This window comes from Diaphorina citri, unplaced genomic scaffold (assembly GCF_000475195.1).
Source record: "Diaphorina citri unplaced genomic scaffold, Diaci psyllid genome assembly version 1.1 scaffold60, whole genome shotgun sequence".
Taxonomy (NCBI): Eukaryota; Metazoa; Arthropoda; class Insecta; order Hemiptera; family Psyllidae; genus Diaphorina; species Diaphorina citri.
The window spans coordinates 335,875-363,792 of NW_007377497.1; the positions used below are offsets into that span (position 1 = coordinate 335,875).

General features: G+C 37.8%; 1 protein-coding gene across 1 annotated transcript in view; it reads right to left on the reverse strand.

The window, feature by feature from the left end:
* Window positions 1-315: 315 nt before the first annotated feature.
* Window positions 316-27,918, reverse strand: part of LOC103518432 (calcium-binding mitochondrial carrier protein SCaMC-2-B-like) — a 38,469-nt gene continuing 10,866 nt past the window's right edge. Inside the window, exons 2-4 of the mRNA XM_008483497.3 lie at window positions 13,334-13,492; window positions 676-1,047; window positions 316-426 (exon numbers count right to left, since the gene is read on the reverse strand). Coding sequence (XP_008481719.1) covers window positions 316-426; window positions 676-1,047; window positions 13,334-13,492 — 642 coding nt within the window. The remainder of the gene's footprint in view (window positions 427-675; window positions 1,048-13,333; window positions 13,493-27,918) is intronic.

Consider the following 27,918-nt stretch of genomic DNA (forward strand, 5'->3'; position numbering starts at 1 on the left):
CTTGTAATGTGGTGAGAGCTCCGCAGATGGCCCGGACCAGTTTAAATTTGGTTTAGGTTAAACTATTATATTAAACAGTTCTATGTTTATTTTAAACTTCAGCCCATCAGACTGTTTAATTTAATGGTTTAACTGAAACCGAATTTAAACCCAAAATTTTGGTCCCGGCCCGGGAGTCAATTACCGAGTGTGGCAAATCTATGGCAGAGACAATATTCTCGACCCGGAGGTGCTGGGTTCGAGTTCCGGCCGGGGCAGGAATTTCTTAAATCGTTCTCCGGTAAGGCTAAGATGTAGAAAACTGACTTTTTTCTTTCATTGTTCTTTAATCTTCGAACCGTTGCCGCGCCACAGAGAGAGGAACCCGCCCTCGTGGAGCAGATGCAGGAGACACTTCTTGATACCCGTGGTTTTGTTGCCGTGAACCTGCGGGGGAAAAGAGGGAATATATGAGTATTTGAGTCATATTGTCCAAGAATTAAAGAGTCTAAAGAGTAATTCCAAGAATTAAAGAGTCTGTCTCTCATGTTAAGGGAGATGTTTTAATACATGAGTTTCTGTGGGTAATCACCATGGAATATGCTTTGGCAGTCAGGGATTTGAAGTTGAAAATTCATATAATTCATATGCAGCGGCTCTTCCAGCTAATAAGTATATTCCAGTATAAGTACTTACTTGTAAGTATACTTTCAGTCTATCGAGGGGGGCCGTGCATGTCCTGGATACTGCCCCTGCTACTCCGCCCGCCACCAAATGCCTCCACCACATCCCTGTGAGCATTTCTTTCGCCGTGAAGTCATCAGGCACGTTCAGACTAACGCCTCCGGCCAGGGATCCGGCCACGAACCGTTCGTAGATGCTCAGCTCGCGCGTGTAGTTGCCTCGAATCAAGCGCTTGGCCTGCTCGTACGCCATGAACTTTAGCGCGGACTCGGGCGCGATTTTGAGCACGTTGATTCCGTTGCCGCGCCACAGAGAGAGGAATCCGCCCTCATGGAGCAGATGCAGGAGACACTTCTTGATACCCGTGGTTTTGTTGCCGTGAACCTGCGGGGGAAAAGAGGGAATATATGAGTATTTGAATTCGAACTCACTCCTAGTTCTTCTCCTTCTCTTCCTCCTTCCTTCTTCTTCTTCTCCTCCTCCTTCTCCTTCTCCTCCTCCTTCTTTTCCTCTTCCTCTTCACTAATCTTCCTCTCTACAGTCAACAGCGGACTAAAAAGTCAGTTCTCACTGTCAAAAGGAACCGTTCAAATGGCTGGAGGATATTTCAATACAACTTTCTCAGTGCAATACAGAATAGGAACGTCCAACTTTTCTGCAATATAATAGAGAGTATTCTCTTTTCTATTTATTATAATAGAGTAAATAGAAAAATGTTCACAAAGTCTCTGCATAAATTTATAATATCAAAATGGGAAGTGGAGGGAAACGAGTACCGTAGCTCGGGGTAACTGGAAACCGGAGTTTTTGGGGTGGACTCAATCCTATTGGGTATCAATCTCAAATAAGGAGAATTTTGGCCTCAAAAATTTAAGACATTGATAATTCTAAGAAATTAATTAATTTAAGAAATAAAAATCACTTTTTTGACATCAGGGGATCCCAAAACGGATATTTCCAACCATTTCCCGATTTTGAAAATTTGGACCGATTGCAATTGGAGTCATCTTCTGTGTCTGAGAGATGATTTGTTATTTTCAAGTTGGATGAGAATACGTGGTGATCGAATTTAATTCATTTTAGGCGGGAAGAACTATTCAAAGTCAGCTGTAAAATAGTAATCTATATAAATAAAATTGTAGATTTGTCTGTACATTGCTTAGAATCGTGAAATTTTTAGTTATTCTTACTCACCTATGAGGTGGGTAGATTTCACGGGTAAATTTTGATAGGTACACCAATATGGACTTTTACCAAACTTACTCAAGCTCTTCAATTAGGGACAAAATTCGTCCCCAAATGAGGGGGGCAACAATTTTCTTCTCATTTTCTTCGGATGGTTTCAGATCCCTTAAGTGCGGCCGGGATTAGGCTAAATCAAATTAGACTGCGATAAGACACTCGAAATTCCAAAATGAGAACAATAAAGTCTCATTTTATTTTTTTCTCCTCCTCCTCCTCTTCCTCTTTTTCCCCTCATTTTCCCTCACACCCCTTCTGTCTTCCCCTACTCCTGATTCCTTATTCTCTCCCCCCCCTCCCCCTTTCTCCCGGCCAGCTTTCCTTCTCCCCCTCCAAATTAGCCTTATTTTCTACACTCTAAAAAAGCTGAGAATTCAAGAAAAGAAAGCAGAAGCAATTAAAGAAGAAGAACATAGAGATGTTTTCAAAATGAAAATAAAAGGAAGAGGAAAAATAACAGGACGAAGATGGCGAAAGAGGAGGAGAAGAAGAGGGAAGAGAAAAAGAAGAAGGAGGAAGACATGAGGAAGAAGAAGAAGAACCTAGGGGCAGCGGAAGACAAGGAAGAAGACAAAGAAGAAAAAGACGGAGAAGACAAAGAAGAGGAAAAAGAATATGAAGGCAAAGAGGAGAAGCAGCAGATTAAGGAGTACAGGAAGAGGAAGAAGAAAAAGAAGAAGAAAGAATATGAAAAAGAAGAAGAAAAGGACAAAGAAAACGGACAAAAGGAAGAGACAGACGAACACGCAAAAGGATAAAAGTTTAGGTATATTGTCCACTGAACTTTTGTTCATCCAAGTGGACATTTTATGGGGCAATAAAACTATAAAAAATGGCTGCCACCCATAATACCAACGCAGACATTAAAATAAAAAGATAGGAAGAAGGATCGGAAAAGAAAAGAAACATTTGAACGGAAGAAAAAATAATATATAATAAAACAATTATTATACCTATGCCTTGACCCATATGGGGATTTTTTCTTCTTCTTCTTCTTCTTCTTCTTCTTCTTCTTCTTCTTCTTCTTCTACTCCAACTCGAGATTCATCCACTTTTGTGGACTTTTTGCCTTTGTGAAAGGGCTTCTTGAATACCTACAACTTGTTTCTTTCTATTTTTATGAGTTTTGATAGAAGGAACTGTAACAACGGAGGTCTTATGGTCCATCTGCTGAATAAAATTCGGAATTGAACTTTCTGCCTCTACCTCAATAGACTGGCACTATAAGAGGAAGTAAAAAATGATCATGTATTTTTTTTTTTTTTTGGGAAAAGGGAAAAACGAGATTTTTCGAGGTTCAACAAGTTTCCAAAGTTTTCATCTAGGAGAGGGAATTTTTCTGGAATAAATTTGGGAAAGGACAGACCCTTAGAGATTGCTAGTACCCGAGGCTATGGTTTACGTTGCTTATTTAGTTGTTGCCATTTTAAATTCGCTCCTTGTGACCATCCACTTTAGAGCTATAGGGGTGAAATTTTGTAAACCTCAGTTAGGGTTCTTCTCCTTCTCTTCCTCCTTCTTCTTCTTCTTCTCCTCCTTCTCCTTCTCCTCCTCCTCCTTCTCTTCCTCTTCACTAATCTTCCTCTCTACAGTCAACAGCGGACTGAAAAGTCAGTTCTCACTGTCAAAAGGAACCGTTCAAATGGCTGGAGGATATTTCAATACAACTTGCTCAGTGCGATACAGAATAGGAACGTCCAACTTTTCTGCAATATAATAGAGAGTATTCTCTTTTCTATTTCTTATAATAGAGTAAATAGAAAAATGTTCACAAAGTCTCTGCATAAATTTATAATATCAAAATGGGAAGTGGAGGGAAACGAGTACCGTAGCTCGGGGTAACTGGAAACCGGAGTTTTTGGGGTGGACTCAATCCTATTGGGTATCAATCTCAAATAAGGAGAATTTTGGCCTCAAAAATTTAAGACATTGATAATTCTAAGAAATTAATGAATTTAAGAAATAAAAAGACACACATCATCTCGAAAACTAAACAATGAAACTTTCTTCCCATTTTCTCCCTCAGTCAAAAATCCAACTTAAGATACTCGTAAGTATCGTTTAGTTTAGTTTCCAAGTTTCATCGAAATCCAGCCAGATTATCCCATCCTGACTCCAATTTCCCCCGGCTCTCGGTAAATAGTTTGAATAAGTTGGTAGAATATAAATAAAATCCTCGGATTTAAGATTTATTCGAGGGAATTTAAAATAGAAAATAGATAAATCTGTGAGAAGCTGACGGCAAACGCTGCTTTCACTTTGGTTTCTCGAAAAAGAGATTAGACATTTAGCTTGCCGAGTGGGTATGGTACCACACTAGACACTAGGCTTGCAGCTTGCACGCCGGATGTCTCGGCGTGCAAGCGGCTCTGTGCTTGGAATTCGGGGTGCACTCAACCTTGTAAGGACAATTGGCTAGCTACTTTAATCGTGTAGCGCCGGCCACTGGCGGCAGTACCATTGTAAAAAGATTGATGACGAATGAGAATTAATAGTAGGTAATCCTGTGGTACCCACAAAGTTGTAAAAAAAAGCTTCCTGCTTTACACAAATAATTCATGATTTGGTGATTGTTCATTTTATTAGTTATCTATATCTCTTTTACAACACAACTCCATTGTGCATCGCTCCCAAAACCACCCGTAGAGGAAGCACCCGGTTGTCACAGTGGTGGAAAGACGGCATTTCCAATCTAGAAGACATTTCCCAAAACGTCCCAAAGGGGCCGAAAAAAAGATTTCAACTTTTGCCCTTTTAATCACGTCTCAGTGGAGAACTCCATTTTCTAGTCCGCTGGCCATCTGGCCAATCGCCGTCTGTGATTGGTGGAGACGCCAGAGCCCTTGTTTTTCTTCCTTTCTTTCTTCTTCTTCTTCTTCTTCTTCCTCTTCTTCTTTTACATACCTACCTTTAGGTATAGCTATGTAGGTTCGAGTATACATATTATACAGACATTGCGGACCTAATGATGCAGTCTTTGACCTCTCCCTTCTTCGAAATTGTGCTTTAAAAAGCTGGTTATTTACATACTTGATTTGATAAGGGAGTAAAAAGAATACCCATTTGTTTCCCTGCACGTGTTGTTTTAGGCAAAAGTATGTTTAGGTATAGTTAGGTAGAGGTACTAAGTAGAGATACCCATCTATCTATTCGGTAATTTTCTAAAAAAAAACAATTTTTTGCCAGTTTTTAGGGCTGCCTCAAAATTTCTGTATTCAAAATAGAAAAAATCTCATCACTCGAGGAGAAAAAAACTAGTCATACTTCTTAATTTTTTTAAATTACATGATCCATCTGTTTGACATGGTATCCTATTTTCACGGTTTTCAAGACTTTCTGACTTTCTTCTGAAACTCTGAACAAAACCAGAGTCATAAAACAGCACAAAGATGGACGACACATTATAAGAACCAAGACATTACAACCTCTTCCACCCAACCAAGCACCTTGTCGTCTTCTTTTTCTTCATCTTCTTCTTCTGGTATACCTATGTAAGTGCAAGTATAGTATGCAGACATTGCGGACCTAATGATGCAGTCTTTGACCTCGCCCTTCTTCCAAATTGTGCTTTAAGCTGGTTGCTTGCTTTACTTGATCGAGAGGATAAGACGGATAAGTATATATTTGTTTTCTGGCATGTTTTGTATTAGGCAAAGCTGTATAGTTAGGTGGAAGTACTAAGTAAAGATACCCACCTATCTATTCATAATTTGCTAGATGCAACAAGAAAAGTTTGCCAGTTCGCTGTTTAGGACTGCCTCAAATCTGGAAGTAGAAAAAACTCGCCACTACAGGAAAAACAATCTGTTCATGATTCTTAATTTCTTAAAATTATTATGATTCACCTGTTTAACATGGTATCCCATTTTCACTGTTTTCAATACTTCCTTCTTCCTTCTGAAACTCTAAAGAAAACCAGAGTCATAAAACAGCACAAAGATGGACGACACATTATAAGAACCAAGACATTACAACCTCTTCCACCCAACCAAGCACCTTAAATTTATTAATTATTATAAAAAAAAGGGTATGAGGAAGACAGTGGAAACTAACTCTCTTTTAACGATCTCCATGATCGTAAAACCTACAAAATATACGTATATCTTTCGGTTCTGATTACCATAGAATTGCAGTCATTCATGGAACAGGCTCCAGGTATGTTTGTATAAGTATAGTCTAATGTTACAGTTTTTCACGCATTTGTACTTCCAAAGAAGCCCAAATTAATACATTCTAAGACTGTTTAGGTGTAAACCAGGAAGTAGGAGAAATTTAATCAACTGGTAGGCTCCAGAATGAACACAGGCCAAAATTATCTTGATGATATCTTCCCTATCCCCTATTCTTTCCCTAAGACGCTTCCATAATGACCGCCATTACGCAAATGAGCTTAATCTTTCTCGAGAGAATTATCTCCGCCATTTTGGAGAAATTAAATATCATTCTTAATCCTACCGGTTTAAGAGAGCGATTATTTTGCGCCTTATCGTTTGGAAGCAACATTTAAAAATTGCACGAAAATCTTTAATTAATTTTTGTTTATTTTTTATGTTCCTATTCCTAATCCTAATCCTAATGCACTCGTAAGTGGAGACTCTAATTATTATTATGTACTTTATAAAGTCCTAATTTCTCATTTTAAAGGATAAAAGTATCATCTACCCACTCACTTAGGTCTTAAGCGTCTTTAAAACCTATAGATAATTATTTTATTTTATTATTTATTTTATTTAACATCATAAAATTTATTTTATTTAATTAAAAAAAAATGCATTGCATTAAAAAAAAAAAAAAAAAAAAAATAAACTTGGTTATTTACAGTTTTTTGAGGTGTTCTGTAGAAAACAGTGAAAAAAAGTTTATCACCGCCGTTTTTATTTCGTAGCAATGAAACAAATGTTACATTAGACGCATGTGGTTTTGGAACACAAAAAACTTTTGTTGCCCCAGGAGGTATGTGTTGAAAACCTCAAGATTCATGACCTTACCTCGGTCATGTTCCAGTGAAGTCTTGACATGAAAACTACCCCTGATTTTTGAGGTGTTTCAAAATGGCGTCTTACTGGCACACTTTTCCCCGAGCCACCTCCAATATGAGCGAAGGTATAAATAAAATAACACCTCTTCATCCTAAAACTCTGGAGCGTCTTTCTTTCTCAATACAAAGTACTCAGACTTCCTATAGGGTGCAAGGGAAATTAATTGACCGAATGAAATGAGGTCTAAATTTTTTTCTAGGGATTTCGTAGATTCATAGAACTTCACCCATCCTTTAGGGCTGTTTGCCCTTAACACTTAAGGCAAGGGCAACTACTGAGGTCTTATCGTTCGGAAATCGAAGAGGGAATAAAGACAGGATATGAGAAAGTCAGCCTTTCCGAGAACGAACTGTCTCTGTTTCAGATAAAGTTCGCCCCGGGTGAGAGTACAACCCGAAACCTAGCGCTTACAAGGCAGGTGCTACCTTCCCCCAAGCTAACTAGACTGGGGAAATTAACCATTATCGTCCCGTGACTAACAAAGGGACATAAATATTATCAGGTATTTCCGCGTTACCCTGTAGATTCCAAGCTTCCTAGGCTAGAGGAAACTAACGAAAAAATTAACGTGACTAACAAAAGGGACATAAATATTGTCAGATATTTCCTTCTCACCCTGTAGATTCATGATAGGTTAAAAAAGGGAGAAGAAAGAGAAACGTGGAAATCCCTCCCATCCTCTCAAATATCCCTTTTTCCTCCCTCCCTTCTCCCTCCTCCATCCCTCCCTTCAACGATAATCTACATTGGGAAATGAATTAATTTATAGCCCGTGATGGTGTGATCAGGTTTATTTCTAAAAGATATATTAAGTACCTTTCTCTTATGGCTTTTCTATCCTGATCCTTTTCTCTTTTATTTTCCCTTTCTTATCCTAACTTCTTCTTCTTCTTCTTCTTCTTCTTCTTCTTCTTCTTCTTCTTCTTCTTCTTCTTCTTCTTCTTCTTCTTCATTAAGTACCCTACCTTTCTCTTATGGCTTTTATACCCTGATCCTATTCTCTTTTATTTTACCTTTCTTATCATAACTTCTTCTTCTCGTTTTGGCACATCAGAGCCCCCAGTGGCGCGGGTATAATATTGTCTAACATCTTATTCTGTTTTGCACTTAATCAGCTAAAAAAATTGGGCCCTAATGGCCAAATAATAATAGACTCTTGAGTGGAAGGTAACCACTAGGCGAAGGGTTAACGCAAGAGGCGTTCTCCTACCACCTAACCCTTAGAGATCCATTGTTATGAGGTCAATTTTCTCAAATTTATGAGGATAATTTTCGTACTTCGACTGGGATCGAACTCACGCCCTCCTGTTTACCAGGCGAGCGTCTTGAGCACTACGCCACCTGACCAACCTCAGTAGTGCAGTTGTTAACGCGTTGGACTTTGGATCTGGAGGTTGGTGGTTCGAGTCCAAGTCATGTCATGAAATTTCCATACTGTAGCAGCCTCTGCTATAAATAATATGTATTAAAACCGAAATACCTTCCTACTATGAGACACACGAAATTGTGAAGAGGCTCTCCAACACCCAACTTCACCACAAATAAAGAAATTGAGCGATTCAAAGTTTCGAGTTTTTTCTCTATCAACCTGTGAACTGTGACCATTTTCGTACATAAATATATGTGGGGTCTGGATTTTATTTAGTTTCAACAAGGCATGAACTATGCTGGATTGGGGATCATTACCCTCTAATAGGTACCTTTCACAATCATTAGTAATGTCATTATTTTCAAGCTTAGGTAATGATGATGAAAAATCAGAAAATCCGGAATTCCATCATTAGTAATGACATTACTATTTTTTCCTTTTTCACTACGCCACCTGCCCATTCAAGTAAAAGTTTAAAACATTCCCACAAGTTCCCACCTACGCTACGTCCTTTATTTACTCCCCCCCCCCTTCTTCCTGTCATACAGATAATTTCAAGCAAGAACTGTGCACGCCAAATTGCATTAATCAAACTCGAAAGGCATATTTTTTATATCTTCAGACGACAAAAAGAGTATTTGTCTAAAGTAAATTTCCTTGAATACTTCAAGCAGAGGCACATTAGCTTTCAGGCTGAAGTGTTTCGCAACGTCTCTCTGTTTTTTATATCATCACTGTGTCTAATGAAACGTTGCGTGTTGAGTCCCAACGGAACACCGGACTTATCGGTGAATCCGTTGGATTTAAAATCGTAGATATAAACTAGGCTTGTACAGACACGACAAAAAAACAAACTACATAGAAAAAACAATATGTATGAAGGGGGTTTGATCACAGATTTATGAGAAACGGGGGTGAAATGTGTGTGTGAACTGATTGAAGATTAGCAGCATACACTATGGAAATATATAGCAAAAGGGGTAAAGGGACTTTTTAGTCCTATTCGAGCAGCATAAACAAGGTATATTCGATTGCTGATTACGCTATATCACGTTTGGTTTCAAAAGGGGACTTTCGGGGAAAGTGCATAATTAGGTACCATACCCCGGAAAAAACTACAAAATTATTCAAAAAGATGTGTTATTGGGACAGTTGCCTAGATTTTATTTTTGGTTTTCACCTGATGGGTTAATTTTATTATTTTATTTTTGATTTTCACCTAATAAGGTTATTTATTAAGTTAATTTTATTATTTTCAGAATATAATTTTTTCAACATAACCTGAGTAGATTTATCTCAGGCCAAAAAAAAAACTTTGAAAACTTAAAATAAGAAAAATACAATAAAATTGATCAAATGAAACATGAAAACATCCCAAAGTATTAGATTTCTTTTGAAGAAACAAGGAAGGGGAAAAAGCATAACGAGTAAAAGGGGCCTGGAGAAGAAATACATTTGGGATGTGTTCAGTAAAAAGATTGAAATCAGGAAATATATTTAGCCATAATTTAAGAAATTATTATATACGATTTTAGGCATCCTTCAAATGTAAGGAACCAACGTTATTACATAAGGAGACACTTGGGGAATTATATAAAGTCTCTCCACATCTCAAATTAGAACTAGAGAAACAAATCTTACATCTAAAATCAATAAGAGAAGAAAACAAGACATCGAATAAATTGAAAAAAGAAAACCTATAATTACAACATGCATTTGGATCACAGCTTCTTTATAAAACATATTTGATAAACTCAAACATGTACCTAAAATAAAAGTAATAAGTTAGAAAGTAAAAATATCCGCTAACTAGGTGAGAGAGAAAAAGATCGCTTTTGTTCGGAAACTGAGGACAAATCTGGGCACTTTTCTACTTACTGCCTACTTGAAATTTTAACAGGCAATACTGTCGGTCAGTTGGAAGTTTTTCTTTCCAATATTATGTTTGATTCCAGAATTGGCCGACCAAATTTTATGTGGCATTTAATCGTAGGTTTACAAGGTATATTAGACCCTGATAGAATGAAATATAAGAGCACCAAAAAGTAAAAAAAAAAAAAAAAAAAAAAAAAAAAAAAAAAGAAAGAAAAAAAACACGACAAGGGTAAAAAAAAAAAAAACTAAAAAAAAAAAATTTATGTACTCGTACTTCAAGGTATTAATTTGAATGAAAATTTGTTTTTGACTTCGAGGAAAAATAATGAAAATGTTGAATTAAAAATCTAAAATAACTAATGCATTATTTATTTTATTCTAATAAGGCATACATTTTTGTTCGCAAGAAAATTAATTAACTTCTTCTCGAAGTTTTACGTTCTCGTTCTCATAATTAGTTATTATTATTCTTATTATTTTTTTTTTTTTAATTTAAATATTTTCAATGTGTGCAAGTCTTCGTCGACTTTTTTTCTTCATTTGGAAATAAATTTCCACAAATCTTAATTAAAGTTTTCAAATTATAATTTCTTGCATTCAAAGCGAACTTGGAAAGCCATTTTCCCGGGCAATTTTCGTTCTTCTGGGCTTTTGAAGAGCTGAGAAAGCCACAAAGGGGACTTTTGGATGAAACAAGCTTGGTTTCTTTTGAGTTAAGGGACTTTAAATTGCAAAAAAAGAAGGTTCTCTATGCAATGAGTAGGTAAATTAAATGGCAATTTTTATTATTTTACACGCTGGGAGTAAGTAAATTTGAAGGTAAAGAATAAGGAGGAGGAGGAGGAGGAGGAGGAGCAAAAAGAAGAAAATAAACTGTTTAGAATTCCACGGTGGACCACCATTATTTCTACATGCAGATTTTTCCCTATATCTTCCACCTCTCTGGAACGAAAAACCCAGGAGATACCATCACGTATTCTACAAGGATGATAAGGAGGAACGAGGGAAAGGGGGGGAGGAGGAAGAAGACGAGAAAGAAGGGAAGAAGAATAGACGAGGAGGAATGGAGAGCGGAAGAGGAGAAAACAAGCAGGGCCCGTCCCTCCGGGAATTTTTTAGGCCGCAGTGATTAGAGAAAATCAGTACCTATGTACCTACCTAAAACCTAAGAGAGGGAGAGAGAGAGAAAGAGAGAGAGGGAGGGAGAGAGGACAGAGAGAGAGAAAGAGAGAGAGAGAGGGAGAGAGAGAGAGAGAGAGAGAGGGAGAGAGATAGAAAGGGGCGAAATGAGGTGAAAAGATGAGAGAAAACCGGCGAGATTTCTGGTCACGTTTTGAGAAATGTGTTTTTAGTCCGTCCTTAATGATTTATCAATAAAATCATTATTTTCATTAATAATTATTCAAGACTAATTATCTAATAATTATTTTAATAAGCTAAAGGAATGATGGAACCTTGTAATGTGGTCAGAGCTCCGCAGATGGCCCGGACCAGTTTAAATTTGGTTTAGGTTAAACTATTAGATTAAACAGTTCTATGTTTATTTTAAACTTCAGCCAATCAGACTGTTTAATTTAATGGTTTAACTGAAACCAAGTTTAAACCAAAATTTTAGTTCCGGGAGTCAATTACCGAATGTGGCAAATATATGTATGGCAGAGACAATATTCTCGACCCGGAGGTGCTGGGTTCGAGTTCCAGCCGGGGCAGGAATTTCTTAAATCGTTCTCCGGTAAGGCTAAGATGTAGAAAACTGACTTTTTTCTTTCATTGTTCTTTAATCTTCGATTTCTCCCGTTAGGCAAGGATGTAGAGAACTGACTTTTCTCCCCAATTTTGACTTTTTAAAAAAGTGGCTTTCTTCCATAAAAAGTCAGTTATCTACTGGATAAATAGCTATCCAAAAAGGAATTGCGCGAAATAGAGCAGAAATATTTAACCACCTATTTTCACTACTTAAAAATAGCAAGGAAAGAAAAATCTAATGGAGAATTGAATAGGCAGGACACTAGCACACGAGGAGGTCCCCAGCAGTTCCGGAAAGGCCAGAGTAAGTCGCTGACACACGACACAAAATCGCATGGTTCGGACAAGGCAGAATACCGATTTTTCCGGCACTTCCAGAAAAGATAGCCAGAATAAGACTTCCAGAAAAGATAGCCAGAGTACGTAAGTCGCTGACATACGGTGAAAATTGCTTGGTTCGGACAAGGCAGAATAGCGATTTTCCCAGCACTTCCGAAAAAGATAGCCAGAGTACATAAGTTGCTGACACAACGATACAAATCGCATGGTTCCGACAAGGCAAAATTTCGATTTTCCCGGCACGATTTCTTGAAACACGGAGGGGTTTGCCTTGAGTGAAAGGCAATTCGTGGGGTTCCAAAATCTCCAAAGCAGATGGCTGCATTTGAGTCGCGAGGGCTTAATTTGAGACTTGCAGGGGTTTCCTTCTGAGACAGCTCGCTGGGTAGTGAATTTGAGAGGGGTTCACCCTGAGACAGAAGGTTCCTGGGTTGTTGTGAATTTGAGACGGGCTGCCTTGAAAGACAAGTTCTGGCGATCCCTGGAGTCCAAAACAACCCTTGGGGGGGGGTCAAAGATAGCCTGGGTTGTTTGAATTCCAAGGCCGAGCTGGATTACCATGATTCCAAGGCAATTTACGAATCTCTCGCTGACCGAAGCAAGCCGATGACACACGAAGAGTACCTTCGTGAAGACTCGAGAACTGCCCTAAACATGGGAAAAGGGTAGAGGAAATAATACATAATATGTATTTGGGCGCATTCTTGGTCAAAGACTTGCGTTGGGTTTCAGAAACTTTCTATTTAGCCCCCAATAGGCTGTAAAGTATGAACTAATGTTGTTGTTTGCGGTTGTAGCGGCTTCAGTTGTAGCCGAATGGTGATGGCAGAATAAAGAAAAGATCTTTTTTATCTGCCATACACCAGAGTGATGGTCACTAGCCATGGCTGATTGGCTCGTCCTGAACCGCAGTCAACCATCGTGAGGACTTCTGCCAGCTAGCTAGGCTGGTTAGGGTTAGCTGTTCTCTTTCCTGTTTATAGTCCCACAGCCTGATGCTAGTCTACTCTCTGTTTAACGTCCCCTAGCCAGACGAGAATATTCCAGTATAGGTGCTTACTTGTAAGTATACTTTCAGTCTATCGAGGGGGGCCGTGCATGTCCTGGAAACTGCCCCTGCTACTCCGCCCGCCACCAAATGCCTCCACCACATCCCTGTGAGCATTTCTTTCGCCGTGAAGTCATCAGGCACGTTCATATCCTCCCCAATGTCCAGGTACTGCAAGCAGAACAGAAACACAGAGGGTTAAGTGAGAAGAACAATCAGAAGAGAAAACAGAGGGTTAAGTTAGGAGAATAGTTTTGTAAACACTAATCGAAGTTTATTCAGCACTGTGTTTGGAATATGGATGGAGTGCAATCATCTTTGTACGAGTAATTCATAGCAAAAAAGCAAGAGCCCCCAAGTTTACAGTCACACTTTGCGCTTCTTAAAAATTGGACCAAGAGACTGTACTTAAATTAGTGTAGATCTGTCCTCTATTTCGATGATTGTCTAATGTGCAGTTATTGCAAACAAAAGAGGTCGAAACGTAGCGTAGGTGGGTAAATAAAATGAATATATTAAACTAGTTATAACAGCCTTGGACTAGTTATAACATTTAACAGTTTCGAATTATACTTCCTGCAAGACACATTTTTGGAAAGATTGCGTTGAACGAAACTTGAAATTAGCCAAAGAAGTTGTAGAAAGAGATCCACACAAATAGACAACAATTCAAGTATTCACACAGCACCTTTTCGTTAGACATACAGGAATGATAGATATGACAAATAGGTATGAGCTTACACTACATCTCGCTTCGACGTTCACTGAAAAACTGGATGCTATTTGCATTTTTCCTCGTAATCCAATAATCACACTATCTATTATCTAATAATATGAATAATGCAATATATGACAATAATATACATACGAGTATACGAAAAGCACATGTGAAAAGACTTCTACACTCAGCAGACGGAAAGCTGTAATGTCTAGAATAGTCTAGAAAATCTAAGAGCTTTAGACAGACGATTCTAGAGTAGCTTGCATCTGTGCTTAACATTAGAGCTAGGTATGTATAAAGAGCTGAGATACATGAATCACATAAATGTTGGTACATAATAGAGCATAATACATATCACACAGTAGACGGAAAGCTGTATATCTAGAATAGTCTAGAAAATCTAAGAGCCCCAGACGAACGAAAGATTCCAGAGTATATCTGTATCATCTCGTCTAGCGTGTAATCACTAAACAACTCATATTTTGTGCGGCATACCTACTAATGGCACTTGGAAAGCCATACAATTCGTGTTCTCAAACAGCAGTCAGACTAGTCAGTAGTGTGATTGCATTGACCTACATTTTCCATATCACAAGGTGAGGGTCTTTGTTTCAATCAATGCTTGTGCATTTCATATGCGAGTTCTGTCCCTTTGAAAGCTTTTCAGAAGTGCTTGTCTAGAAAACAAATAGTTCCCAGCAATAGATTTAAAAAAAATTACGTTAAACCCCTAAAAAAAGTAAAGCCTTTGATGTAAAAAGAGAATTCAAAAGGGTAAGGTGTCTTGGCCAGCCTAGTTAGCTTGGTTGGTGGCGCGTCTGCCTTGTAAGCGCTAGGCTGCGGGTTCGACTCCCGCCCGGGGCGGGTTTTATCCTGATGGGATAATGTTCGTTCTCGGAATGGCTGGCTTTCTCCAATCCTGTCTTCCTTCTCTCTTCGACTTCAGGACGATAAGACCATAGAAGTTACAGTTCCCTCTGTCAAACCTCTTAAAAAAAAAAAAAAAAAAAAAACTTTGTTCTATAGTGTGACTGTCGCGCTCTGTTTACTATTATTTATTTTTTTTCTTCGAAATCTCAATATACCAACATGTTCGGGAGAAAATGAGGGTTCCAAAAATACCAATAGCTCCAATTCGCCACAAATCGACTGACGCGGCAGTGAAGTTTGCACAACGACATTTAAAATATTTTTATCGTTACAGTTACCTATCATTAAAAAGGTACCAAATTGTCGAGCTTTCGATACCACTCAGGGTATCATCGTCAAACAAGATATAACATCGGGGAGTTTAGTGGTTCGAGTCCAAGTCAAGCCATAAAATATTTTATGCCGACAGTATTGATGGGGGAGTGACATAGGTGACTATCATTTATAATAAAATTAACACTCCACTAAAATCCAACTTTTATTTTAAACAAGCAGACACACGGAATGCAAAACGGACGGTTAATCTTCACTTCATTCGGTGAATTACCTTGAGGAAGTTAGGCGTTATACCCCGATACAGTCCCGTGATTCCTTCAGTTTGAATGATGTATTTGACAAAAAACAAACAAATCAGAGACTCATAAACTACATGAACCTTCCTCTCATAAACTAAATTAAATTCATAAACAAGCTCATTAGACCGAACTTCATCAGATGAGCTCATTGAGCGGATGTCAACATCAATTGACTAGTTAGTAGTTATCGAAACAAGTATCTTGTGTACCAATTGACAATTCAGTCTGTATTGACGTAGGTAACAGAGGTGACAGAATGTGAGTCATGTCAACTAAGTCAACAAATTAGTGGGTTCCTGACCGTCATATGTCGATGTCGATTATATAGACCAAAAAATTAGTGGGTACCAGTAATCGCCTGAACGTCATTGGCATTGGTGCGTAGGAGCATTGCGGATGGAAAACCTCTCTACATTTTTACCTACTTTATTTCTATTAACTACTTCCTTAGCTATTCACCTACATTACGACCGAACTTCATCAGATGAGCTCATTGAGCGGATGTCAACATCAATTGACTAGTTAGTAACTACTTCGAAACAAGTATCTTGTGTACCAATTGACAATTGAGTCTGTATTGACGTAGGTAACAGAATGTGAGTCATGTCAACTAAGTCAACAAATTAGTGGGTTCCTGACCGTCATAATTATGTCGATGTCGATTATATAAACCAAAAATTAGTGGGTACCAGTAATCGCCTGAACGTCATTGGCATTGGGGCGTAGGAGCATTGCGGATGGAAAACCTCTCTACATTTTTACCTACTTTATTTCTATTAACTACTTCCTTAGCTATTCACCTACATTACTTTCCACTTCCTCTATCTGTTGTTTCTCTTGTTTAAAGCCCGTCAATATTCTACCTACTTCCGAGTTTGTTTGGGAGTACCTACCTACCTACCAACAATGTATACCATTTTCAAGCGATGGAAAATATTGACGCCCTGATAATGGCATTTGAATTGTAAAGGTCATTATCATTACTGTTATTTAGTGCCTGCATATAACTGAAGGTTCTGAGGATCACAAAAAAATATTTGCAACCCCTGATGAAGTTTCAAGTTTTGAAACGTGTGTAGCAAGAAATGCTACACACGTTTAGAATAATAGATGCAGTCTGAAAAAATCTGGAACGATCTGGAATAACAAACAGTCTGTTCAGTTCTAATCGAGAACAGGACAAACAAGATATGCTCTATTATTCAATAGGTTAATATGTTGATGTTGCACATGCTGGAGTCATTATCAGGTTGAGTGAATGAAATGATTGACAAGATAAATGAAGTGATTATTATACTATGTCAATCACTCAATGGACTGCATTGAGTGATGATGGATCCTCACAAAGCATGGAGAGTGCATGAAGTTGGAGTGCCTGAAGATGTTAGTGATATTCTTTACCAATCATGAAGGTGTTAGTGAAGATCTTCAAAAAAATATGTAAGTGCTCTAATGTTCATTACTGCATTTGCCTGGGTTCCTCTTTGATCAGGAAAAACTAAACAATTGATCTCTGAAGAATATTTTAATGATCTTACACCGAAACTACTGTGTTAAATAACAAAACTTTCATCATTTGCAAAAAAGCTTGTGCTTGTGTGTCCTGACTCTTTTGTCAAAGGTGTTCTTTTGCTTTAAGTTACTGGTGTCTTTGTTTTTGTCAAAGGTTTCACTTAAATATAACAAAATTTTCGTGCCATATAACGAAACTTCCACACGGATAATCCGGAGATTAATACCTTTGATCTTCAAAAAATATGTAAGTGCTCTAATGTTCATTACTGCATTTGCCTGGGTTCCTCTTTGATCAGGAAAAAATAAACAACTGATCTCTGAAGAATGTTTTAATGATCTTACACCGAAACTACTGTGTTAAATAACAAAACTTTCATCATTTACAAAAAAGCTTGTGCTTGTGTGTCCTAACTCTTTTGTCAAAGGTGTTCTTTTACTTTAAGTTACTGGTGTCCTTCTTTTTGTCAAAGGTTTCACTTAAATATAACAAAATTTTCGTGCCATATAACGAAACTTCCACACGGATAATCCGGAGATGAATACCTTGACGAAGAAATCCAAATAATCCAGGTCCATATCCAACGTATCCATGGCAACGAGAAACTGATAAATAATTCGCAATGTCAACAAATGAACACAATTTGTTATGGCGCTACACAATTTTCAATGTTTTATGATTAATGATTATTTAACAGAGTGTCCGTCCCAACATGATTTTAAATTAATACAATTTGTTATACCGCGCAACAAAATTTTTCAATACATATTTTATGATCAATATTTATTAACAGTATGCCAAATTTGAAAATTAAAGTTGAAACCTGAGCAAAAACAAGTTCGTCAATGCACATATTATTTCAGAATCAACTTGAAAAAATAGAGGATTTCAGATTTCAGGCATTTTAGAAAACAGAAAACCGAAAATTAAACTCAGCAGTGACTGTTTTGTATTACTAGTGGCCAGTTTTTAACGCACTCTAATTTAAAAGGTAAAATTTCAAACAAGAAAGAACGGTTAAAATAAAAGCTCACTAACAAAGTTACAAATGTGTTAGGTAGAGGGAATAAATGAAAAAAAATAAAGGCACTTGAGGCAAGGATTTAAATTTGCAAAGGCAAAAAGCGTACATTTTTTTCCCGAACGTATAAGTAGGTCAACTTTCTAGCGTAGACTGACTGACTAGACTCAGTAGACCATTCAAAAGATGAATTGAAAAAAAAAGTAGAAATGTTAGATAGAATATACATTTTTTCCGTTATTGGGTTTTAGAACGCTATCAGAAGCAGAAGCTATATTTTTATATTATGTCGGGAAACCCTTGTAGGTTATATCAATTATTCTATTTGTATAAAATTATAAAAAACAAAACTGTATTTATTTAGAGATATGTAGGGTGGTATACATAAATTTCACATTTAAAAGGTTAAACCCTGTAAAGAGTAAAAGGTGAAATATTGGAGGGACACCCTGTATATATTTCCAAGGGAAATATCATGAGAACGCATGAAATTTTTTGCAAACACGAAACCTTCCTCGTCGCCATTTTTTATTGATGTTAAAAAGTTGCGGAAGTTAGTGCACGACTTAAATGCCAAGGAGAAAGAGAAAGTTATGGTAGGTAAGAAGAAACTTTAACAAGAGGCCTTGAAAGGACGTAAAGAGGGCTTGAAAGTTAGGAAGAGGAGAGAATGGAAAGAGAGACGAGAAAAGGCTAAATGATTGTAGTAAATGTAGATTCAAGAAAGATTAACATTATATTTCTAGATTTTGTAAATAAAGAGAAAAAATAAGAAAAAAATCTGATGAAAAAGAGACAAGGAAAATTGAATAAAATGTTTCCTACAAGGGACAGTGGACACCTAACAGCAATTGTATTTAATAATGAAACAAAAGTAATTATAACTAAAACAAAACAGACAGAACCACCTGTCCACTAAAATCCACCAGAGATAGGTATTTATACAAACAAAAACACAAATTAACGCACAATGTTTTTTTTTTTTTTTAATAGGTTTGACAGAGGGAACTGTAACATCTATGTAAATATAGTCCCGAAATAGCTTGAAAGTTAGGAAGAGGAGAGAGGAGAGAATGGAAAGACAGACGAGAAAAGGCTGGATGATTGTAGTAAATGTAGATTCAAGAAAGATTAACATTATACTTCTAGATTTTGTAAATAAAGAGAAAAAAAAGGAAAAAAATCAGATGAAAAAGAGACAAGGAAAATTGGATAAAATGTTTCCTACAAGGGACAGTGGACACCAATTATAATTGAAAAAGAGTATCTAACAGCAATTATTGTATTTAATAATGAAACAAGAGTAATTATAACTAAAACAAAATAGACAGAACCACCTGTCCACTAAAATCCACCAGAGATAGGTATTTAAATAAACACAAATTAACGCACAATGTCAAAAGAACTAATTACGGCAAATTTTCAAAAATAATCTCAACAAAACCCACTGTAAACACACGAACACATTTGTGAGAAAACTTGGCAAACCCGAACCACTAAAAACACGACTTAAAACCAACAATATAATAAAACACTACATAAAACAAAAAACGCCACTTAAAACCAACAATAAATTAATTTTAATAGCGAAACAATTGAACATCTAGCGAAACAAACAGTACAACGTGAATGACAAGTTTTATTATAGCAAATATCACGAATAGGGGGACAAGACAAAAACGTACAATGGAGGAGAGACGAGAGAAAACAAAATTGGCAAAGTCAAATAAAAATGTTGCAGGTTTTTTCGTTAATGACATTAGTACAACAATGATAGGATGTATCAAAAATACAACAGGGCCTTTTATTTTTGCTTACTAAAGGATCATGGATTATTAATTATACAGACTCAAGTACCTACATAGTCATTAAATCATCCTACACTGATCGTTGGAATAATCAACGGACAGAAACATCACAATAAGGACGAATATGTGGTACATATTTTGAACCAAAAGGCTGACAATAGGCTGAACCTACGCCTACGCGACGTGATTAGTAATTAAATTGCTATTAGTAATGAGTTATTATTATGAGGTAATGATGCATTTTGAGGCTTTGGGCTTGAAAAAGGACAAATGTGATTGGGGGAGTATGAAATGTGACAAATAGGAAGTTGGGAGGGGCAGAATTTTGGAACCACACTGTACAAACAAATTTTAATCCTTTTAATGATTGTTAACTCTATCGATTGAATGAGAGAGTGAGATTATAATATCAAAAAATTTCGAAAGTTATATCCACTTATTTTTACACCAATAATTTACGACATACAGCCTGATTTCCTCGAATTTGCCATCAAAAATTTTGTCAAAAGAGAACGAAATGTGCCATCAAATTCACTCATTCGATGATGCGAGAGGTGTAAACTTCAAATTTAAACCCATCATTTGGCCAGATGTGTTGAGATAAAACACTATAATGGACTGAGTGATATGATTATGGCTCAATGTGTAGAGATCATACCGTCAAAAGAACTAATTACGGCAAAATTTCAAAAAGTAATCTCAACAAAACCCACTGTAAACACACGAACACATTTGTGAGAAAACTTGGCGAACCCGAACCACTAGAAACACGACTTAGAACCAACAATATAAAACACTACATAAAACAAAAAACGCCACTTAAAACCAACAATAAATTATTTTAATAGCGAAACAATTGAACATCTAGCGAAACAAACAGTACAACGTGAATGACAAAGTTTTATTAGAGCAAATATCACGAATAGGGGGACAAGACAAAAACGTATGATGGAGGAGAGACGAGAGAAAACAAAATTGGCAAAGTCAAATAAAAATGTTGCAGGTTTTTTCGTTAATGACATTAGTACGACAATGATAGGATGTATCAAAAATACAACAGGACTTTTTATTTTTGCTTACAAAAGGGATCATGGATTATTAATTATACAGACCTAAGTACCTGCATAGTCATTAAATCATCCTACACTGATCGTTGGAATAATCAACGGACAGAAACATCACAATAAGGACGAATATGTGGTACATATTTTGAACCAAAAGGCTGACAATAGGCTAAACCTACGCCTGCGCGACGTGATGAGTAATTAAATTGCTATAAGTAATGAGTTATTATGTAATGAGGTAATGAATGATGCATTTTGAGGCTTTGGGCTTGAAAAAGGACAAATGTGATTGGGGGAGTATGAAATGTGACAAATGGTAAGTTGGAAGGGTCAGAATTTTGGAACCACACTGTACAAACAAATTTTAATCCTTTTAATGATTGTTAACTCTATCGATTGAATGAGAGAGTGAGATTATAAATATTCTACCTACTTCCGAGTTTGTTTGGGAGTACCTACCTACCAACAATGTATACCATTTTCAAGCGATGGAAAATATTGACGCCCTGATAATGGCATTTGAATTGTAAAGGTCATTATAGAGTGAGTGAGTGAGTGAGAGAGAGAGTGAGAGAGAGAGAGAGTGAGAGAGAGAGTGAGTGAGTGAGTGAGTGAGAGAGAGAGAGAGAGAGAGAGAAAGGAGAGAGAGAGAGAGAGACAAAGAAAAAAAGGAAGAGAATGAGGAAAAACGTGTCGATTAAAATTAGCCAGGCAGGGGCTGGCTGTGAGAAAACTAATTTAATTTGAGAATCAGAGGCGATGAATTTTAAAAACATTAATTAATTCAGTCTCTCCATACGTTACGTCTCGACTTGAGTGAGAGAGAAGAGAGAGAGAGAGAGAGATAGAGAGAGAGAGAGAGAGAGAGAGAAAAGAGAGAGAGAGAGACAAAGAAAGAGAGGAAGAGAATGAGGAAAAACGTGTCGATTAAAATTAGCCAGGCAGGGGCTGGGGCTACAATGAGAAAACTAATTTAATTTGAGAATCAGAGGCGATGAATTTTAAAAACATTAATTAATTCCGTCTCTCCATACGTTACGTCTCGACTTTGTTTCCCTCTTTTCCCTTGATTGAATTACGTTTCGGTCCCATATTCCGAATTACGTTTTGGTCCCATATTCCGAATTACGTTTCGGTCCCATATTCTGAATTACGTTTCGGTCTCATGTTCCGAATTACGTTTTGGTGTGTAGAGATCAGACTCATCTATACGAGGTCCAGAGGTGCATCAAAATATGACGATTTCGTTCACTCTACAAACCCAGCTAGGTGTAAAGATCATACCCATCTGTTCCAGATGTGTAAACAAAACATGACGTTCTTGCCCCGTTTGAACTTTCGCAGTCCAAACACACCTTCAACAGAACCTTGAGTATGTTTTGGTCCCATATTCCGAATTACGTTTCGGTCCCATATTCCAAATTACGTTTTGGTCCCATATTCCGAATTACGTTTTGGTCCCATTTTCCGAATTACGTTTTGGTCCCATGTTCCGAACTATCCCATATTCTATGTTCGTCTTCCCCCTATTTTTGAGTTCATAGAGGGAACTGTAACTGCTAAGGTCTTGCCGTCCCGTAGGCGAAGAGAGAAGGAAGACAGGATAGGAGAAAGCCAGCCGTTCCGAGAACGAACCTTATCTGTTTAGGATAAAACCATTCCGGGCGAGAATCGAACCCACGACCTAGCGGTTACGGAGCAGACGCGCTACCCTCAAAGCTACATAACTATAGGCTGGCTAGCTAAACATATTCTATTCGACAATGAAGTTATGAATTCAATGAACCCTTGTGACTCAGGAAGGAGTAAATGAGTAGAAGGACACAAGGAGGCATTGGAAACAAATTTGCCACACTGATAAGAAAAATCAGCAATGGCGAAAATCAATTGGCGGAACTTACTGGGGAAATTAGCAACGTGCTTCTTTGTCCTCGTCTTATAGGACATCTTTCTTCCTTTGTCTGATAAAGTGATAAGAAATAACGATTAAACACCGATGTACTTCATTATGAGACCTTGAATACATTTTACTCGTTTCCATAAAAAATACCAATCATCAAGATTGTAAAATGTAATCCACCTATAAAAAAATAAAAAAATGGCAGCTGAATCATGTAATTCGTGATTTACTGAAATATTCCCGAATGTATTGTGAATTTATGACTCTAGAAAGTGGAGCTGGTTGACAAATGCTGGATAACAAATAGCCTAAAACTTTCCCATTTGATTGAATAAAAAAAAAAACAGCCCAAAATCTCTCATTTAAACCAATGAAAAACTGGGGCTTTAGGGCCAATCAGAGTTGATTCAACCATAGAAGCCTCTTTGGATGGGAATCTGCATCGATAGGGGTTTGCACAAGTGTAAAGATAAGGTCATCTAGGGATCTAGGCATACCGGGCATACGTACAAAGAAGGCACTGAAATTTACACAACGCCTTATCAGGTGATAATGATAAGACACACAGATGAAGATGAGAAGGAAGGGGGGGGGGGGGGGGGGAAGGGGGGGTGAAGAAGAGACATCGATAGGAGTTTGCACAAGTGTAAAGATAAGGTCATCTAGGGATCTAGGCATACGTACAAAGAAGTCACTGAAATTTACACAACGCCTTATCAGCTGATAATGATAAGACACACAGATGAGAAGGAAGGGGGGGGAGGAGAAGGAGGAAGAAGAGAAGAGGAGGGAGAGGAGTGTCACTCTCTCAGAATCCATTCTTTATTAAAGTACCCATAAAGTTAATCACTTTGATCATGCAATAATCACGTGAACTCTGATGCAATTGTCATTACGAATTAGTAATCCATCAGTAGGTCATACTAAGACAATGTAAAGTAATGTAAAGGAAAATGCTAGTCCGTTATAGATGCTCTTATTTGACCGAACAATTTAAGGTCAAGTTTTATCTAGAATTTGCATCTGTTTTGTCTGTTCGTTTGTTTATTTTTGTTTGTTTGGTTGGTTTGTTATGTAACACTTCTGGAATATTCAAAATTCGATTTATCTGAAAATTTGTTCAAATGTCCAAAAAATAATACATCTGCCTTGTCTGTTCGTTCATTTGTTAGTTTGGTTGTGCGTTTGTTTGATTTGTTACGTAACCATTCTCGAACATTTAGAGTCTGATTTATCTGAAAATTGGTACAAATGTCTAAAAAAATAATGGTCTGTTTGTTCTGTTATGTAATGTTTCTCCAACACTCAATTTTATTTTAGAAATATTTAGTAGACATGTTAAAAAAAGTGCGTTTGTTGATTTGTTACGTAACCTCGAACATTAATGAGTCTGATTTATCTGAAAATTGGTACAAATGTCCAAAAAATAATGGTCTGTTTGTTCTGTTATGTAATGTTTCTCCAACACTCAATTTTATTTTAGAAATATTTAGTAGACATGTTAAAAAAAAACAATATGCTGCTTCGTTTTTTGAGTGTATTCGGCCTTCAAAGGCACTGAATCGTAAGTTCAAGTAACTGAATTGACTCCATCGTCATTTTAAGTAAATGAATTGAAGCCATCGTAATTTCAAGTGTGCCTATCTGTTTATGCACCTATGCTTATTTAATGCACCTATGTTCCTTTACAAATGCAAAATTAGGGACTTTGATGTTTACCCTTTCTTGAAGGAGAGGGGTGTGACGTATTTACGCTTCGCTTCGTGACGTCAATGTGCAATGAACTATGTAAATGCAATTTCTTTGTGTTATTATGTCACAACTTTGGTGCTCACTGCAGCATTGTAGGATTTTTCCCAATATAAGTATCTCAATAATCCTAGCAACCAATGTTTACCTACCATGCTGGCACCGGTCGCTATGCGCATTTACATGTCATAGCTACCGCTGCTGTTTCGAAAAATTATAATCGCTGGAGAGGTTGTATATCAAACTGCTCCCAGCATTTTGTATGATCCCCGTATACCATATCTGTATACCTAATGTCGGTCCCACATTAGAGTTTGCCTATATTTTAAAGGACAGAGCACTTCTCTTCTTTAGCAGCAATTTTCTCGCTCATCTAAATCTGAAATCTAAAAATGTTGCTACGAAAAAAGAACGGTGGTGTCCACAAAAGAAAAATTGATCAGACTGATAGCAAACTTATGACGCGCGCAGGGTTTTCAATTTCCAGATTCGCGTTTATCAGTCAATCAGAGGGACAGGCCCGCGTTCGGTGAAAAAGCTTCGCAATGGGAAGTTAATTTGCATTGAAATGGGGGACTTTTCTGAAGAAATTCAATTACGTTTTGGTCCCATATTCCCAATTACGTTTTGGTCCCATATTTCCAATTACGTTTTGGTCCCATATTCCGAATTACGTTTTGGTCCCATTTTCCGAATTACGTTTTGGTCCCATATTCCGAATTACGTTTTGGTCCCATATTCCCAATTACGTTTTGGTCCCATATTCCGAATTACGTTTTGGTCCCATATTCCGAATTACGTTTCGGTCCCATGTTCCGAATTATGTTTTGGTCCCATATTCCGAATTACGTTTTGGTCCCATATTCCCAATTACGTTTTGGTCCATATTTTGAATTACGTTTTGGTCCCATATTCCCAATTACGTTTTGATCCCATATTCCGAATTACGTTTCGGTCCCATGTTCCGAATTATCCCACATTCTATGTTCTTTTCTCCCCCCCCCCCTTTTTGCGGTCATAGAGGGAACTATATCTGCTAAGTTCTTGTCGTCCCGCAAGGGAAGAGAGACTGAAGACAGGATAGGAGAAAGCCAGCCGTTCCGAGAACGAACCTTATCTGTTAAGGATAAAACCATTCCGGGCGAGAATCGAACCCACGACCTAGCGGTTACGGAGCAGACGCGCTACCCTCCAAGCTACATAACTAGGCTGGCTAGCTAAACATATTCTATTCGACAATGAAGTTATGAATTCAATGAACCCTTGTGACTCAGGCACTCAGGAAGGAGTAAATGAGTAGAAGGACACAAGGAGGCATTGGAAACAAATTTGCCACACTGATAAGAAAAATCAGCAATGGCGAAAATGAATTGGCGGAAAAAACCTAAAAAAAAGTAGGTACTGGGGAAATTAGCAACGTGCTTCTTTGTCCTCGTCTTATAGGACATCTTTCTTCCTTTGTCTGATAAGGTGATAAGAAATAACGATTAAACACCGATGTACTTCATTATGAGACCTTGAATACATTTTACTCGTTTCCATAAAAAAATACTAATCATCAAGATTGTAAAATGTAATCCACCTTAAAAAAAAAAAAAAAAATGGCAGTTGAATCATGTAATTCGTGAATATTTTTACATCCCAGTCAGGTTTATGGCTTCCCCTTTTTTAAATCCAACCACCTCACCTACGCTACTGACAAACTAAACCTGGATGTCAAAGTCAATCAGGACCCAGGAGACGGAATGATGTTCCAGGAGATAAACTCTTTCTTTTGTCCAACAGAGAGTCAGAAACGATGTAAAAATAAAGCAAATATCGAGATAATGCGGGGAGCTGAAATGTGTAACAATACACACACACAATACGAGACAATAGCCAATGAGGAGAGGGGTGGAGAGGAATTGATGGACGGGAGAGAAAGAGGGGTCGAGAGGAGAGAAGAGGAGATAAAACCGAGAGAGAAAAGAAGAAAAGGGAAGGGAGAGAGAGAAAGAGGGGAGAGAAAAGAGAAAGGGAAGGGGGAAGAGAAGAGAGAGGGAGAAGAGAACAAAGAGTGGGGTAGACTAAAACAATGATAAAAATACACGAGAAAGAGGAGGGATGGATGAGTGAGAAACGAAGAAAGAAGAGAGAACTGGAAAGAGAGAGGGTTAAGGAGATAACGAGATGGAGAGAGAAAGAAAGAGACAGAGAGATGTAAGAGAACAGAGGGAGGGAAGGGAAAGGAAAAGACAATAATGAGACACAAGGGAGAGCAAGAGGAAGAACAAAAGGATAGAGGAGGGAGAAAGAGTTAAAGGGGAGAGGAAACAGACAGAGGGAAGGAGGAGAGAGATTAAAAGATAAGAGAGAGAGAGAGAAAAGGGGAGGGGGGATGTGTGGGAGGAGGAAACGTTACAAAACCTTGGGATCTGGAACTTGTCCAGTGAAAATATCATGATGATTTCAGTGGAAAATAATGGGGAAGCTGGGATAACATGACAAGAGGGAATAGGATACAGGGAAAGGAGAGAGGAGGAGAAAGATGATAAGAGGTATAGAAAGTGACAAGTCTGAAATGGGATGAAAAGGGAGGAAGGTAGGGAGAGAGAAAAGAGAGGGAGGGGGGAATAGAGAGATAAAGATGGAGAAGGAAAGGGAGCGAGGGGGAGGGGGAGGGAAATTCAGAGTGGTAAAGACGGAGATAAGCAGGGGAGGCAGGGAGATATAGAAAGGGAGTGAGAGACGAAGAGGGAAATAAAGGCAGAAAGGAAGATACAGGAGGAAGATGTGACAAGGGAAAAGTGGAGTTTGGAAAAATGGGGGAGAAAGAGATAAGGGAGGGAGAGAGTGAGATTAAAATAGATGAAGATGGAATAATAGATAAGTCCCTTGCTGTTTTGGATATACTGGTCCTCACAGTGTGTGTCCAAAGTTCTGGGACTTTTCGGTCTCAATTAAACCGGTTCTTACAGATTGTACTCAAAGTTCGGGACATCCTGATTCCTGAAGTTCTGGGACTTTGACATTTCTCAGTTATAATTGGTCCTCACAGAATTGAAGACAGACACCGAAGCGAATACAGATAGCCGTCCCTTATATCCTTAAAATTTTATTACCTATCGTAAAATAAAGGAAGGACGGCTAAAAGAGGAGAGGGGGAAGGGGGAGAAGGGAAGAAACGGGAGGAGGAAGAGGAAGCATGAGGGAAGAGGGAATCGAGAGAGGAGGAGACGCATATTCCGTCCTGGGTCATAAAATTTACAAAGAAACATTTATCTTCCTATATTACGTTGGGGCACGCAGTGCGGATAAGGGTACTCGTCGAATGGAA